Source organism: Chiloscyllium plagiosum, chromosome 41 (genome assembly GCF_004010195.1).
Source record: "Chiloscyllium plagiosum isolate BGI_BamShark_2017 chromosome 41, ASM401019v2, whole genome shotgun sequence".
In the NCBI taxonomy this organism is placed as follows: Eukaryota; Metazoa; Chordata; class Chondrichthyes; order Orectolobiformes; family Hemiscylliidae; genus Chiloscyllium; species Chiloscyllium plagiosum.
The window spans coordinates 7,700,075-7,716,275 of NC_057750.1; the positions used below are offsets into that span (position 1 = coordinate 7,700,075).

Genomic DNA, 16,201 nt, shown 5'->3' on the forward strand with positions numbered 1-16,201 from the left:
CGCGCGCAAGCAACCTCGAGGTAACATTGTTGATGGCAATGGGATGGGCAGCACGGTGGCTCAGTGGTTAGCACTGATGAAGATGGGGGTGATGGTGATAGGGTGGAGTGGATAGGTGGGAAGGAAGATGGACAGGTAAGACTGTTCAAGAGGGCAGTGCTGAGTTGGACAGTTGGATCTTGGATGAGGTGGGTGGTGGGAAAATGAGGCAACAGGTGAAATCGACATTGATCCTGTATGGTTGGAGCATCTCAAGGTGGAAGATGAGGCATTCTCCCTCCAGTTATAGAGTAGCTAGGATTTGGCGGTGGATGCGGCCCAGGATTTGCAAGTCCTTGGAGGAGTGGGAGTGATGTTCTACAAGGAACAAGGGAGGGTTGTGTTTTGGCCAGCACTGAATTGCTCAACAAACAAAAAGAAATTTATAACATTGCTCTGAGTGGAGGGAGCGGTGTGTCAAAACAAAAAAATTGGCTGCTGCATTTTCTGCATAACCACAGCAACTCTGCATCAGAATGGGCTGTGTTGGTGCAAAGCCTTTCAGAGGTTGCAAAAGCTGCTACATAAATGCAAGTTTCTGACTTGCCACTTCATAAAGATATTTTTTGAAAAATAAATCTTTGTGATGAATTCCTGAGCAACGCCATGACCACAACAGGTGGAAGATAGCTGAGCATTCTTGTCTTGAAAAGTGTAAAATATAAACTTTTCGTCATCACTGATCCCAGTCAGTCCAGTATTCTTTGAAGCAATGATATTGGACAGCAAGATATCGGCGCGTTTTGGAACTCAAAAGGGCTTTAGCTCGAATTCCGCTTCAATCCCTACTCCTCTCCATCACCTACTCCCAGTTTTACTCCAGCATAGCCCACAATACTGCTTTCACCACACAGTTAAAATAGCCCAGACTGGGAGAGAGTGTCACAGAGCACAGTAACAGTCCCCTTTGGTCCAACCTGTCCATGCCGACCAGATTTCCCAACTGAACTAGTCCCATTTGCCTACATTTGGCCTCTAACCCTTTCCTATTCATGTATCTGAGCAAATATCTTTTAAATATTGTAATTGTACCAGCCTCCACCACTTCCCCTGGTAGTTCGTTCCACACACGCACCACCCTCTGCGTGAAAAAGTTGCCCCTCAGGTCCCTTTTAAATCTTCCGCCACCCTGGGGAAAAGACCTCGATTATTCACCCTATCCATGCCCCTCATAATTGTATCCTCCTCTAGAAGGTCAGCCCTCGGTCTCTGACGCTCCAGTGAAAAAAGTCCCAGCGTCTTCTTATAACACAAACCCTCCAGTCTCAGCAACATCCTGGTAAAACTTTTCTGTACCTTCCTACTCTGCCACGGTTGGTCAATCCTGTGGCTCCGGGCCGGGGGGGGACTTTTTCGTCAAGTTCCTCTGTGTACAGCCCCGCTGTCACCCAGAGCATTGCCCTAAGCAGAAAGAGCACAGTCTAACTTGCAGAGTAAGCAGCAAACAAACCACAAGGTGGAGGAAGCACCGACTTCCTGCCGCACAGCGAGCGATCTGCAGCTGAATACAAACCTCCCCCTTCCCAGCCCAGTCAGAATTAAATAGACCGTACGGTGAAGGGACAAGCCAATCTGCTCCACAATTCCCATACCACATCCTCCACTCCCCTTCTCCCTCGTGTCTATCAAACTTTCACTTGAAGCTGTCTACACTAACCTCAAATTGCATTTTCACCCTCATAGAACATTACAGCACAGCTTCAGCTCTCGATGTTGCACTGACCAGTGGAACCAATCTGAAACCCATCTAACCTACACTGTTCCATTATCATCCATATGTTTATCTAATGACCATTTAAAGTTGGCGACTCGACTACTGCTGCAAGCAGTATGTTCCATGTCCCTACTGCTCTCTGTGTAAAGAACTTACCTCTGAGATCTGCCCTATATCTATCACCCCTCAATTTAAAGCTATGTCCCCTCGTGCTAACCATCACCATCCCAGGAAAATCTCTTCTTGTATCCCAAACAGGGAATGCAGGAGATGTTCCAGACAAAGCCTTGGCCCATCTCTCTCTCTCTTCACCAGGAATTGCTGATGAAGGGCTTATGCCTGAAATATCGACTCTCCTGCTCCTCGGATGCTGCCTGACCTGCTGTGCTTTTCCAGCAACACACTCCAACTCTGATCTCTGCAGTCCTCTCTCTCTCTATGCTGCCTTAATCCTTGCAAATCATTTCCCATTTGCACTTTTCACTATTTTTATTGACCATACTAAAGATTCCACAGGAAAATTTGTTTATAGTTCATATCTGGAGGTATTTTCTTTAAAAAAAAGATGCTCAAGTAAATAAGGAGAGAAAGAACAAGTTACTCCATCACAGAAACCTGACATGAAATTGAAATAATATATTAAAGCTATTCCGGTCTAATAAGACTATAAGAACCAGGATACAATTTACGTATTCTGGAATCATCACAAAAGTGACAGACTTTAAACAGCATGCAAGGATTCCCTAATTTGCTGGCTTTCCAGCCCGGTTGACAGAAAGGGCAGGTTTTTGTATTTAAAGACTCTAATTAGAGGCAAACATCAACATATAGCTTCGCTAATTAGAACTTTAATTCTCTTACAAATTTCCCCCACTGGGGAAAAGAAATGGGGTTATGGATGGAGGTAAAAACCAGGAAGACATTTCTGTGGTTCCTGTTCACCAGATCTGCTTAGACTCTTGTACCAAGTGCTGGTAAATGGGACTGGATTTATTTAAGAGATCTGGTTGGCAGAGCTGAGTTGGACCAAAGAGAGTGTTTCCGTACTGCATAACTCTACGACTCCATCTGTACAAAACCACTTCCGTTTGCCTGCGAACTACATGAGGCAAAAGTGAGGACTGCAGATGCTGGAAACCAGACTTTAGATCAGAGTGGTGCTGGAAAAGCACAGCAGATCAGGCCGCATCCGAGCAGGAAAATTGACATTTCGGGCAAAAGCCCTTCATCAGCTTCCATTCCTGATGAAGGGCTTTTGCCCGAAACGTTGATTTTCCTGCTCCTCAGATGCTGCCTGACCTGCTGTGCTTTTCCAGCACCACTCTGATCTAAACTGGGAACTACACACCCACCATTACTTGAACATGCAGCTGTGTAAGCAACACTTGCAATGAGCACCAGCCTACTTATTTCAAAACATACAATCGTCCAGTCATGCTGGGATTTGCAAAACTGCTTTTTTCTGATTTCAGTCCACAATTCAAAACAAAAACTACATTTGTGTAGGGGCCTGCTTTTGCTCAACAACACGGGACGGCATGGTGGCTCAATGGTTAGCCCTGCTGCCTCACAGTGCCAGGGACCTGGGTTCGATTCCAGCGTCGGGCAGACTGTCTGTGTGGCGTTTGCACGTTCTCCCTGTGTCTGCGTGGGTTTGCTCCGGTTTCCTCCCACAGTCCAAAGATGTGCAGGTTAGGCTGAATTACCCATAGTGTTCAGGGATGTGTAGGTTAGGTGCATTAGTCAGGAGTAAATGGAGAGAAATAGGGTAACGGGAATGGGTCTGGGTGGGATACTCTTCTGAGTGTGGGCTTGTTGGGCCTGTTTCCACACTGTGGGGATTCTACGAACTGACAAAAAGTTGCAGACAACACTTTCTCTTTTTAAAGGAAATCTAGAAATAGTTGGTGGAGATCCAAGGGACCACTCGTTTATGACAGACATAAGAAGTGTTAACCTTCTTACCGAGAATCATCATTATTTGCAATTCTCTCCCAACGAGAGCAGCAGGGGCTGCGGCATTGAAAATACTCAAGGCTGATTGACAGACTTTCTTTTTGATAGAGACAGGAGTGTGGCAAGGGCTATCAGGGGCAGAGGTAAAAGCAGGAAAGCAGCCACAATCAGACAATCTTATCGAACGAAGGATCTCGAGTTCTATAACACGAAAGCCAGGCTCATGCATCGCAAACACGACCAACTTTTGCACCAGCTCCTTTCAGAATCTCAACGTCCCAATAAACAATACAGATAACAATGAGAAAGTGCTGTAACATCGGAACTGCTGTAGACAGTTTGTCCACAGCAGAACGCCACAAACAGCAATGAGATCATTCATCACCGTGACATTGGTAGAGGGATGCATAATTGAGACGGAGCAGGACTGCTTTATGATTAGATTTGATTAGATCTCCTACAGCGTGGAAACAGGCCCTTCGGCCCAACAAGTCAACCCTCCGACGAGTAACCCACCCAGACCCATTTCCCTTTAACTAATGCACCTAACCCTTTGGGCAATTTAGCGTGGCCAAATCAGCTGACCTGCACATCTTTGGACTGTGGGAGGAAACCGGAGCACCCGGAGGAAACCCACGCAGACACTGGGAGAACGTGCAAACTCCACACAGACAGACAGTCACCCAAGGCTGGAATCGAACCTGGGATCCTGGCGCTGTGAGGCACCAGTGCTAACCACCGAGCCACCGTGCTATCCCATTTATTTGAATAATGTGAATGGCAGCAATAAATAATGATAATCCATTACTGAGGGGAGGTAACGTGGTTTAATTAATTTGGAGCATTAGCCTGTTTTTCAGCAATTGCCACGTCATGCCTGGGTACACAATGCAATGATTTAGCGCAGCGGTAACATTCTAGATGGAGTGGCTTAATGAGCTCAATCTCAAACACCCAGTGATATTAAACGCCCCAAGGAGCCAGGGCAGTGGATAATAGGAGAGGGAAAGATGGGCTAGTGTGAGGACAGGGGGGATAAGGGTGGGGAGGAGGGGGAAAAAGGGAGAAGGGGAGCGAGGATGGGCAAATTTGGGGAAAGAGAGAGAAGGGGGACAATGGTGGGTGGAGAAGGGTGGGCAGAGAGAGATGAGGCGAGCGTGGGTGAAGAGGATGGGCGGAGGGAGAGAGAAGGGGGCAGGAGGAAAGAAGGGAAGAGCAAGGAGGGGATAAGGGGACAAGGGAAGGGAAGAGGAAACAGAGGGAGGGCCACACACACACACACAGACACAGACGGAGACACAGATGCCATTGGCTCTCACCCGATAACACAACTTCAATCAGGTCTCCTTCCTGGATATCGTGCCCAGATTTCACCAGCTGCAGGATATTGTCCGAGGTCGGGTTGTGTCTGAAGAGGAGGATTTTGTCGTACATTCCATAGAAGCCGCATTCTGGGAACTGGACAGAAACCAGGACACAACAGATCAGACTTTCAGGAACTTAGGGGGGTTCTGTACAGAGCATAGCCCCCTCTGCACTTACATCACTGCATCACCATGGTATAGAGGTTTTGTTCCTGGACTATTAATCCGCCGACCCAGCTAATGATCTGGGGAGTGAGGTCTGAATCCCACCACAGCAGATGGAATTGGAGTTCAAGCTTTAACAAAAAGAAATCTGTAATCAAGAGTCTAACGATAGCAGGCTGTTTCTGGCAATCAGCCAATCTAGTTTACTAATATTCTTTAGAGTCATAATCAGAGATGAACCCTTCGGTCCAACTCGTCTATGCAGGCCAGATATTCTAAATTAATCTAGTCCCATTTGCCAGCACTTAGCCCATATCCATCCAAACCCTTCCTATTGATATAACCATCCAGATGCCTTTTAATTGTTGTAATTGTACCAGCCTCCACCACTTCCCTCCGGCAGCTCATTCCATTCACGCACCACCCTCTGTGTGAAAAGGTTGCCCCTTATGTCCTTTTTAAATCTTTCCCCTCTCACCCTAAACCTATGCCCTCCAGCTCTGGATTCCCCCACCCCAGGGAAAGGATCTTGTCTATTCACCCTATCCATGCCCCTCATGATTTTATAAAGCTCTGTAAGGTCACTCCTCAACCTCGGATGCTCCAGGAAAAACAGTCCCAGCCTATGCAGCCTCTCCTTATAATGCAAAACCTTTAACTCAGGCAACATCCTGCTCATTATTTTTTCTGAACCCTTAGACCCCACTTTTCGGGTGAGCAATGTCTCATGGTCTAAAATCTTACAACCACAAATCCACAAGATCACAGGATCCCTTCCCTGCACCAGAGTGTTTTTTTGGAAGGTGCCTCCTCGATGACATCCAAGGTTGACCCAGACAGATTTGAGATCTACGGGAGAGTCAGACAGACACATGAAACCCAAGACATTGACTTCTCCCCCTCCTGATGCTGCCTGGCTTGCTTCTTCTCCCAGCCTCCTGCCTGCCTTGCTGTGTTCTCTCAGCCTCCTGCCTGGCTTGCTGTGTTCCCCCAGCCTCCTGCCTGTCCCTCCTGATGCTGCCTGCCTTGCTGTGTTCTCCCAGCCTCCTGCTTGTCTAATATGAAATAGCAGCAGACAAAGATCATTCGGCCCAGCTTCACCATTCAGTAAGACTATGCGATTGTTTTTCAATTTCCAATCCCAGCTTTTTGATTTCATTTGATTTATTATTGTCACATGAACCTAGGCACAGTGAAAAATTCTGTTTTGCGTTCGGGCGATAGGACAGGGCAGGGAATACAGTGTTTCAGCTGCAGAGAAGGTGCGCAAAGAGTGAGATCAACATTAAATTTAAAATTTGAGAGGTCCATTCAACAGCAGGGAAGAGCTGTTCTTGAATCTGTTGGCACATGCGTTTCAGCGTTTGTATCTTCTGCCCGATATTGGAAGATTATAACTGGAGTGGCAGGGGTCTTAGACAGTGCTGGGTGCCTTCCTGAGGCGGCTGGAAGTATAGACAGTCAATGGATGGGAGAAAGCAAATTACTGCGGATGCTGGAATCTGAAACCAAAAGAGAAAATGCTGGAAAATCTCAGCAGCTCTGGCAGCATCTGTACGGAGAGAAAGAACTGACGTTTTGAGTCTAACTGTCAGCTTTGACATAGGGTCAGTTAGACTCGAAACATCAGCTCTTTTCTCTCCTTACAGATGCTGCCAGAACTGCTCAGATTTTCCAGCATTTTCTCTTATGGTTTCAATGGATAGGAGGCTGGTTTGTGCGTTGGATTCAGCTCTTTGCAGTGTGGAAACAGGCCCTTCGGCCCAACAAGTCCACACCAACCCTCCAAAGAGTAACCCACCCAGACCCATTTCCCTCTGACTGATCCATCTAACACTATGGATAATTTAGCATGGCCAATTCACCTAACCTGCAGAGTTTTGGACTGTGGGAGGAAACCGGAGCACTCGGAGGAAACCCACGCAGACACGGGGAGAACGTGCAAACTCCACACAGACGACAGTCACCCAAGGCGGGAATCAAACCTGGGAACCTGGTGCTGTGAGGCAGCAGTGCTAACCACTGAGCCACCGGGCCACAGAGCGATTGCCATGCCAAGCTGAAATGGAAAGGATCTTTTCAATGGTTAAATTGCTAAGGGGCTTTACGGACATGGACCTTTCACTATTTTTATTACCCACACTAAACATTCCACAAGGAAATTCATTTACGGTTCATAACTGGAGTTTTTTTTAAAAAAAAAGAGATACTCAAGTAAATAACATGAGGAAGAGAACAAGTTACTCCATCATAAAAACCGGACTCAAAATTAAAATATGTATTAAAGTTATTCCCGTTTTATAAGACCATATGAAATAGGAACAGGCGCAGGCCATTCGGCCCGTTCCAGCCTGCTCTGTCATTCAAATTGGATCATGGTCGATCTGACGTTCCTCACGTCCGCTTTCCTTCCCTTTCCCTTCACCCTCGATTCCCCGACCAATCAAGAATCTCTCTCAGCCTTAAATATACACAAGGACTCTGCCCCCACAGCTCTCTGTGGCAAGGGGTTCCACAGACACTCAACTCTCAGAACAAAGTCCTCCACAGCTCAGTCTTAAATTCATTCCAAGAACTTGATTAATCTGTGTCCCACTCCCCGAGCACATAATCGCATTCAAACATCAGCTCCTGTTGAAAGATCTTTACAGAAAAGGACACAGAGGTTTAGGAGCTGATGTGTTGTGTACCTGAAGCACTGCAGTGTTTTCTCTGAGTGCACCCAGCAGTAATACAGACCGAATGTGTTACTGTAGTTTCTAATGGTATTAGGCAGAGTAACTGCCGTACCAAGCTGTGATGTATCCAGATAGGTTGCTTTCTGTGGTGCGTCTGTAAAAATTGCTCAGTGTCTTTACAGACACGCTGAATTTCCTTAGCCTCCTGAGGAAGGAGAGACGTGCTTTCTTGATCTTTGTGGATGGACCAGAGACAGATAGTTGGTGATTGTCACTCCCAGGAACCTGACACTCTCCACCGTTGGTGTCGATAGGGGTGTGCGTCCCACCTTGCTTCCTGAAGTCAACAACCACCTCTCATTTTGCTGATGTCGAGGGAGAGATAGTTAACCTTATGCCAACACTCAAATAGTCTTCGATTCCTTTAACCAACAAGAAATCTACGTGCCTCCCCTTCAAATATTCAACGACCCTACCTCTGGCTCCTTCTGAAGTGGAGAGTTCTAGTCCTTTGAAAAATAAAATCTCTTCTTTATACTGAGAGTGACCCTCTCCACCCCTAAACCCAAATGTGAAACTGTTCCCGCCCAACTGCAGACTGAACTGCAGGAGGAAATATCCTTTCCATGTACATCTTGCCAGGATTATTTAGGACCTTACACACTTCAATAAATTCTCCCCCTCACTTCTGATCTCCAGCGGAAAACAAACCCACTCGAGGATTGTTGGTTAGCAGCCAGTAAACACTGAGTTCAGGCCACAATCAAGGGTGGCATGGTGGCTCACAGCGCCAGAGACCCGGGTTCAATTCCCACCTCAGGCAACTGTCTGTGTGGAGTTTGTACATTCTCCCCGTGTCTGCGGGAGTTTCCTCCGGGTGCTCCGGTTTCCTCCCACAGTCCAAAAACGTGCAGGTTAGGTGAACTGGCCATGCTAAATTGCCCGTAGTGTTAGGTGAAAGGGTAAATGTAGGGGAATGGGTCTGGGTGGGTTGCGCTTCGGCAGGTTGGTGTGGACGTGTTGGGCCGAAGGGCCTGTTTCCACGTGTGGACGTGTTGGGCCGAAGGGCCTGTTTCCACACTGTAAGTAATCTAATCAAACCAGCCTTGATTCGAGCCAATGGTGGGGGAAAACAGGCTTGATGGGCTGAACGGCCTAATTCTGGTCCTTTTTCTTCTATTCTTGTAAACTATCTTCACCACAGACTATTATTTATTAATCTACGGGATGTGAGCATCACTGGTTAGACCATTGCGGACACAGTTTATAGTTGCCTTGGAAACAATTCTAAGTTCACTCAGCAGATCCCTGGGATTAGAGGTTGTTTCAGGAGGAAAATTTGAGCCCTTTTCTCCCCCTAATTCACTCACGGGAATGTGAGCATCCCTAGCTGGGCCCAGCATTTCTTGCCCATCCCTAATTGCCCCAGAGGGCAGTTAAGAGTCAACCACATTGCTGTGGGTCTGGAGTCACATGTAGACCAGACCAGGTAAGGGTGGCAGATTTCCTTCGCTGAGCTTTATTAGTCAGGTGGAGAGAATGGAGAAAAATCAAATTATTTTGCATGCTTTTTAAAGAACAGAACCTACTTTTACAAGACTGCAACTTTACTTTTAAATTTCGAAATGAACCCGCTCAGACAGGGTCTAGGCACAGCCCTGAGGCGGGAGAAACTTAAACCTGTCTCTTCAGGCCCAGAGCAAAAGGACACTACCAGTGCATTACAATTCTTTCACAAGAGCTCCACTCACTAAAACCAGAGACATAGCTTTAAAGAGGTATAAGCGCGAGTGAAAAAAGAGAGATCGAGGCAGAGCAAGCGAACAAGAGAAAGAGAGATGAAAGCAAATTACTGCGGATGCTGGAATCTGAAGCCAAGAGAGAAAATGCTGGAAAATCTCAGCAGGTCTGGCAGCATCTGTAAGGAGAGAAAAGAGCTGACGTTTCAAGTCTCACTGACCCTTTGTCAAAGCTTTGACAAAGGGTCAGTTAGACTCGAAACGTCAGCTCTTTTCTCTCCTTACAGATGCTGCCAGACCTGCTGAGATTTTCCAGCATTTTCTCTTTGGGTAAGAGAAAGAGAGAGAAAGCAAAGGCGAGCTAGAGTGAGTGAGCAAGACAAAAAGTGAGCGAGAAAGCGAGCGAGAAAGGGAGAAAGTGAGACACAGAGACATGAGAGACAGACACAAAGAGAGTATGAGTGTGTGGAAGTGTGAGAGAGAAAGAAAGAGTGAAAGAGAACGTAGAGAAAGAAAAAGTGTAAGGAGACATCATCTCACCTTTTAGAAATGACTTAATGTTCATCTAAATGGCTTGAAAGTATAGCAGTTTATATTGAGCACAGCAAGATCTCCGGAAAAAAGAAACCTGATTAAAAGTGGGAATCAATACTTGTGTTTTTGTGTGTGTGCGTGCGTGTGTTTGTGTGTTTTTGTTTGCGTGTGTTTTCATGCGTGTGTATTTTCGTGTGTGTGTATGTTTTCATGTGTCTGTTTTTGAGAGTGTGTTCTTGTGTGTGTACATGTGTTCGCGTGTGTGTGTTGGGGGGAGGAAGAGGGAGAGGAGGGGGAAGGGGAATGGAACTAACAAACCATTTGTCACAAGTGGCCAACCATGTGGACAAGAAAGTCTTAATGTGGGCTCGAGCGACCAGGAACAGCCCTGTGTTCTTAATGCCTGCCATTGTGGATTGATCGTTAACCTGCTGGTCTTATCAGACCACGCCTACTGAGGCTATTCATGTCCTGGAGTAGGAATTGAACCAGGGGTTTTCAGCCCAGAGTTGGCAATGCTACCCCTTGGGCTACAGATCCTCAAGAAACCTTGTCGCATGAAGAGAGAGAGAGAGAGAGAGGGGGAGGGAGGGAGTGAGAGAGAGTGTGAGTATGTGGATTTTTTTTTAAACAAGGAGAAAATGTTTCATTCATTAGATGTACAAATAAATCGTCAAGCAATTCAAGTTCCTGAGATGCGAAAAGCACCTAATATCTCTGGAGACGGAAATGCAAGAGGAAGTTTCTACCTGAGACAAAGCAGGCTTGACCCAAGAGCAGAAACACTCTTCCATTCTCCAGCCGCCAGCTACCAATCCACCCCCTGCAGCTAACACAAAATTCAGCCAATTGGCTAATTTTTGCAATGGGGGAATGTGAGGACTGCAGAGGCTGGAAAACAGAGTCAAAAATGTGTTGCTGGAAAAGCACAGCAGGTCAGGCAACAGAGGAGCAGGAAAATTGACGTTTCAGCCATATGCCCTTTGTCAGGAATGAGGCTTTTGGGCCAGGAAGGGGAGCTGAGAGATAAATGGGAGGCGGGTGGGGAAGGTAGCTGGGATTACAATGGGTAGATGAAGGTGGGGTTAATGGTTGGTGGGGAAGGTGGAGCAGACAGGTGGGAAGGAAGATGCACAGGTCAAGAGGGTGGTGCCGAGTTGGAAGTTTGGGACTGGGCTAAGGTGGGGGCAGGGGAAATTAGGAAACTGGTGAAATCCACATTGATCCCGCATAGTTGGAGGGTCCCAAAGTGGAAGAGGAGATGTTCTTCCTCCAGGCGTCAGGTGGTTAGGGTTTAGTGACGGAGGCGGCCCAGGACCAGCATGTCCTTGGTGGAGTGGGAGGGGGAGTTGAAGTGTTCAGCCACGGGGCGGTGGGGTTGGTCAGTGCGGGTGTCCCAAACATTTACTCATGGGATACGGGGTGTTGCTGGACTCAAAGCTCCACAGCAGCCTATAGCCCAGAGGACTTAACATTGAGTTCTCAGATTTCAAATAACCTCCCTTCCCATTCCCCAATTCCCTTCTATTCCCTCACTCACCCTTTCTTGTTTGCTCTTATATAATGTTTCATGCAGTCTTTGCATGGAATCCTGTAAATTACATTAGTCTCGATGGGTATCGGGCGTTTTATTCTGGTGAGCCATTGTCTGAGCATAGCTGTCAGTTTATGGCCTGTCATGAATCCCAGTGCTGGGAGAAGTCTGGCTGTCAGTTCGGAGATGTCTTTTATAGAAGTGAGAGAGTTAGGTTGTGGTATGTCCTCGTCGCATTGTATGTCTGTTAGAGTTCCTTCCCGGTCTCTGGCTCAAAATCCCACAGAGTGCTTGGGAGTTACAAGGCAGTGTCTCACCACCAACCTCAAGAGCCCAGCCAGTAATGCTCATATCCCGTGAAGTAGTTGTTAAAAATTCCTTTGGGAAACATGGTGGCCTTTGGTGTTCCCAGCCAGATGCCAAAACACAGAGGACAATAACCATTCCACCAAATACTCCACAGGATTCGAGCATCGTAACCTGAACTACCACTTTGGTGAGGGGACAAGAATGCCAGCACAGACGTTATCGATTGAAGTTCACCAAGTTGTGTCTGCCAGGGTGGGTAATGCCAAGAGCAGGGCTGGCAAACCAAGCTCCTGACCAGGGCCTGCTGGGAAAAGGGTCAGCCATGTCTCAAAGGACAGCAGATCCCCTCGGAGTAAGGAGGTGATGGGTTTGAGCCTCACTCGACTGCGACAGACAAGAGAGGAACTGTGCAGATTAGACAGAGATTCGGGGATGTTAAACCAAGGCACCGGCTGCCTTTTGGGGTGGATTTGATAGAAGACCCTGTGGTCAACCATTCCAAACAGGAGCAGAGGTGGAAAACTCTGAGCCGACTGGGTGCATAAAAGATTTGGTTTGATTTATTATTGTCACACGTACCTAGGTACAGTGAAAGGTTTCGTGCAGCGTGCAGTACAGATCATACACAAAGGGTAACAGAACAGGGCGAGGAATACAATGTTACAGCTGCAGAGAAGGTGCACACAAAGTGAGATCAACATTAAATTTAAAATTTGAAAAGGTCCAGTCCAGTAACAGCGGGGAAGAAACTGTTCTTGAACCTGTTGGTACATGTACACAAACTTTTATTTATTAAAAGATGTTGGCAGGGTTGGAAGCTGAACACACTTGGGCTGTTTTCCCTGGAGCGGAGACAATTGGGAATGGCCAATAAACACTGACCTAGCCAATGATATCATGAATAAATTTTTTTGACAAACCCACAACATAAAGCAGGAACAAATAAGTGACCTGACAGAGGTTTATAAAATCATGAGGGGTATGGATAGGGTAAATAGACAAGGTCTTTTCCCTGGGGTGGGGGGAGTCCAGAACGAGAGGGCACAGGTTTAGCATGAGAGGGGAAGAATTTAAAAGGGACCTGAGGGGCAACTTTTTCACACAGAGGGTGGTACGTGTATGGAATGAGCGGCCAGAAGAAGAGGTGGAGGCTGGTACAATTGCAACATTTAAAAAGCATCTGGATGGGTATATGAATAGGATGGGATTAAGAGGGATATGGGCCAAGTGCTAGCAAATGGGACTCTATTAGTTTAGGATATTTGGTCGGCATGGATGAGTTGGACTGAAGGGTCTGTTTCTGTGCTGTATGACTCTGTGCCCAATTTTCCAAACAGGAGCAGAAGCAGGGGGTGGGAAACTCTGAGCCAACAATTGAAACTAAAACAGACAATCAATACAGCAAGGCAGGCTTTTTTTGTTTGCAGTTTGTGGGAGCTTGCTGTGCTCCATTCGGCTGTCAGCGTTCCAACACTGCGACACTTTTGAAGGTGGTACAGAAGCACTCTGGGGTCTCCCTAAGGGTGCTATTTAAATGCAAGCCCTTGCAATTCTTTAAGCCACGCCTCCAGTTCAGCACAGTCCCAAGGGCCCCTGTCATATCCCTCAGTTCCCCACTGAACCAAGCAGCACCTGCTCAGAAACCTGTAAAGAATCAATATTGACTTCAGGTTGAACCAGACTGGAGCCATGGGTGTGGTAACACCGAAAGTTGCACTGGCATTACTGGGGAGTGGCAACTCCCTCTGACATGCAAAACTTTCTTTGAGAAATGGCTCCATCAGCAAAGTGACAATCACAGTGGTCCCCCCCCTCCCACCGAATAAACAGGAGGTTCATGTTCAAGTGTCTGCGCTCCACATGTCAATCTGATCTAGAAAGCAAGAGGAAGTTGGTGTTAAATTGAGATTAACCAAGATACAGCTGGTTTTTGCTCAGTGTTAAGGTTGTGTACTCCCCGTTTAGATTCCAGAGCAGATGAGGTGCACAGTGATGTCCCCTTTACCTATGCCAAATTACAAGCCTCCGCCCCAGTGAACCACTTCTCGCATGTTTCAAAAACCGCCTGCATTTACACGGCGCCAGTGACCAGGTAAAGGGTCCCAAAGCAGGAAGGTATTAGGATCCAAACGTTTTACCTTTAGCTTTCCACCTCCAAGACACGCCTTAAGGTCGACCTCTTCGGGCTAAAGTTTGGTCAAAGAGGCAACATTTAATGAAAAGGTCGATATTGATGATTGTTGGAAAAACCCATCTGGTTCACTAATATCCTTTAAGAACAAAGAACATTACAGCACAGGAGCAGGCCCTTCGGCCCTCCAAGCCTGCACCGATCCTCTATCTAAACCTGTGGTCAATTTTCCTCTTGAATATTATCAAAAGGTGACCATTTGTTTAAAAAAAAAACGTGGATGCTGGTAATCAAAAATCAAAACAGAAATTGCTGGAAAAGCTCAGCAGATCTAGCTGCATGTGCAGAGAAAAATCAGACAAAGTTTCAGGTCCAGGTCCTCAAAATGTATGGTCGGGGAAGAAATTTGCCATCCTTACCTGGTCTGGCCTACACGTGACTCCAGACTCACAGCAATGTATTTGACTCATAACTATCTTGGGCATAGGTGATGAAGGCTGGCCTAGTCAGTGAGGCCCTCAGCCCATGAAAGAATTAAAAATAAAAATTATGCACACTCTCGGACCTTCCTCGCCAGATCTTGTATGGAGAAACATAGAGTCATAGAGATGTACAGCACGGAAACAGACCCTTCAGTCCAACCCGTCCATGCCGGCCAGATATCCCAACCCAATCTAGTCCCACATGTCAGCACCTGGCCCATATCCCTCCAAACACTTCCTATCCATATACCTGTCCAAATGCCTTTTAAAATGTTGTAAGTGTACCAGCCTCCACCACTTCCTCTGGAAGCTCATTCCATACACGTACCACCCTCTGCGTGAAAACGTTGCCCCTTAGGTCTCTTTTATATCTTTACCCTCTCACTCTAAACCTATGCGCTCTTGTTCTGGACTCCCCCATCCCAGGGAAAAGATTTTGCCTATTTATCCTATCCATGCCCCTCATAATTTTGTAAACCTCCGTCGCTCCAGGGAAAACAGCCCCAGCCTGTTCCGCCTCTCCCTATAGCTAACACCCTCCAACCCCAGCAACATCCTTGTAAATCTTTTCTGAACCCTTTCGAGTTTCACAACAATGGGTGGCACGGTGGCACAATGGTTAGCACTGCTGCCTCACAGCGCCAGAAACCCGGGTTCAATTCCCACCTCAGGCAACCGCTGTGTGGAGTTTTCACTTTCTCCCCATGTCTGCGGGGGTTTCCTCCGGGTGCTCCGGTTTCCTCCCACAATCCAAAAATGTGTAGGTTAGGTGAATTAGCCATGCCAAATTGCCCATAGTGTTAGGTGAAGGGGTAAATGGGTGGGTTGCTCTTCGAAGGGTCGGTGTGGACTTGCTGGACTGAAGGGCCTCTTTCCACACTAAGTAATCTAATTTAATGAAAGATTACCTCTTTAAACATAATCTAATCTAACATCTTTCCAATAGGAAGGAGACCAGAATTGCACGCAATATTCCAACAGTGGCCTAACCAATGTCCTTTTCAGCCGCAACATGACCTCCCAACTCCTGTACTCAATACCCTGACCAATAAAGGAAAGCATACCAAACGTTTTCTTCACTATCCTATCTACCTGCGACTCCACTTTCAAGGAGCAATGAACCTGCACGCCAAGGTCTCTTTGTTCAGCAACACTCCATAACCTTACGATTAAATGCATAAGTTCTGCTAAGATTTGCTTTCCCAAAATGCAGCACCTCACATTTATCTAAATTAAACTCCATCTGCCACTTCTCAGCCCATTTGCCCATCTGGTCAAGATCCTGTTGTAATCTGAGGTAACCCTCTTCAATGTCCACTACACCTCCAATTTTGATGTCATCTGCAAACTTACTAACTGTACCTCTTATGCTCGCATCCAAATCATTTATATAAATGACAAAAAGTAGATGACCCAGCACCAATCCTTGTGGCACTCCACTGGTCACAGGCCTCCAGTCTGAAAAACAACCCTCCACCAACACCCTCTGTCTTCTACCTTTGAGCCAGTTCTGTATCCAAATGGAGAAAGTGAGGTCTGCAGATGCTGGAGATCAA

The 16,201-nt window shown here is 46.8% G+C and overlaps 1 protein-coding gene across 2 annotated transcripts in view; it reads right to left on the reverse strand.

The window, feature by feature from the left end:
- prkd2 (protein kinase D2) overlaps positions 1-16,201 on the reverse strand; it is a 102,336-nt gene that overhangs the window by 42,806 nt on the left and 43,329 nt on the right. For both annotated transcript variants that reach the window (XM_043680867.1, XM_043680868.1), the window contains exon 2: positions 5,029-5,167. In XM_043680867.1, coding sequence (XP_043536802.1) covers positions 5,029-5,167 — 139 coding nt within the window. The remainder of the gene's footprint in view (positions 1-5,028; positions 5,168-16,201) is intronic.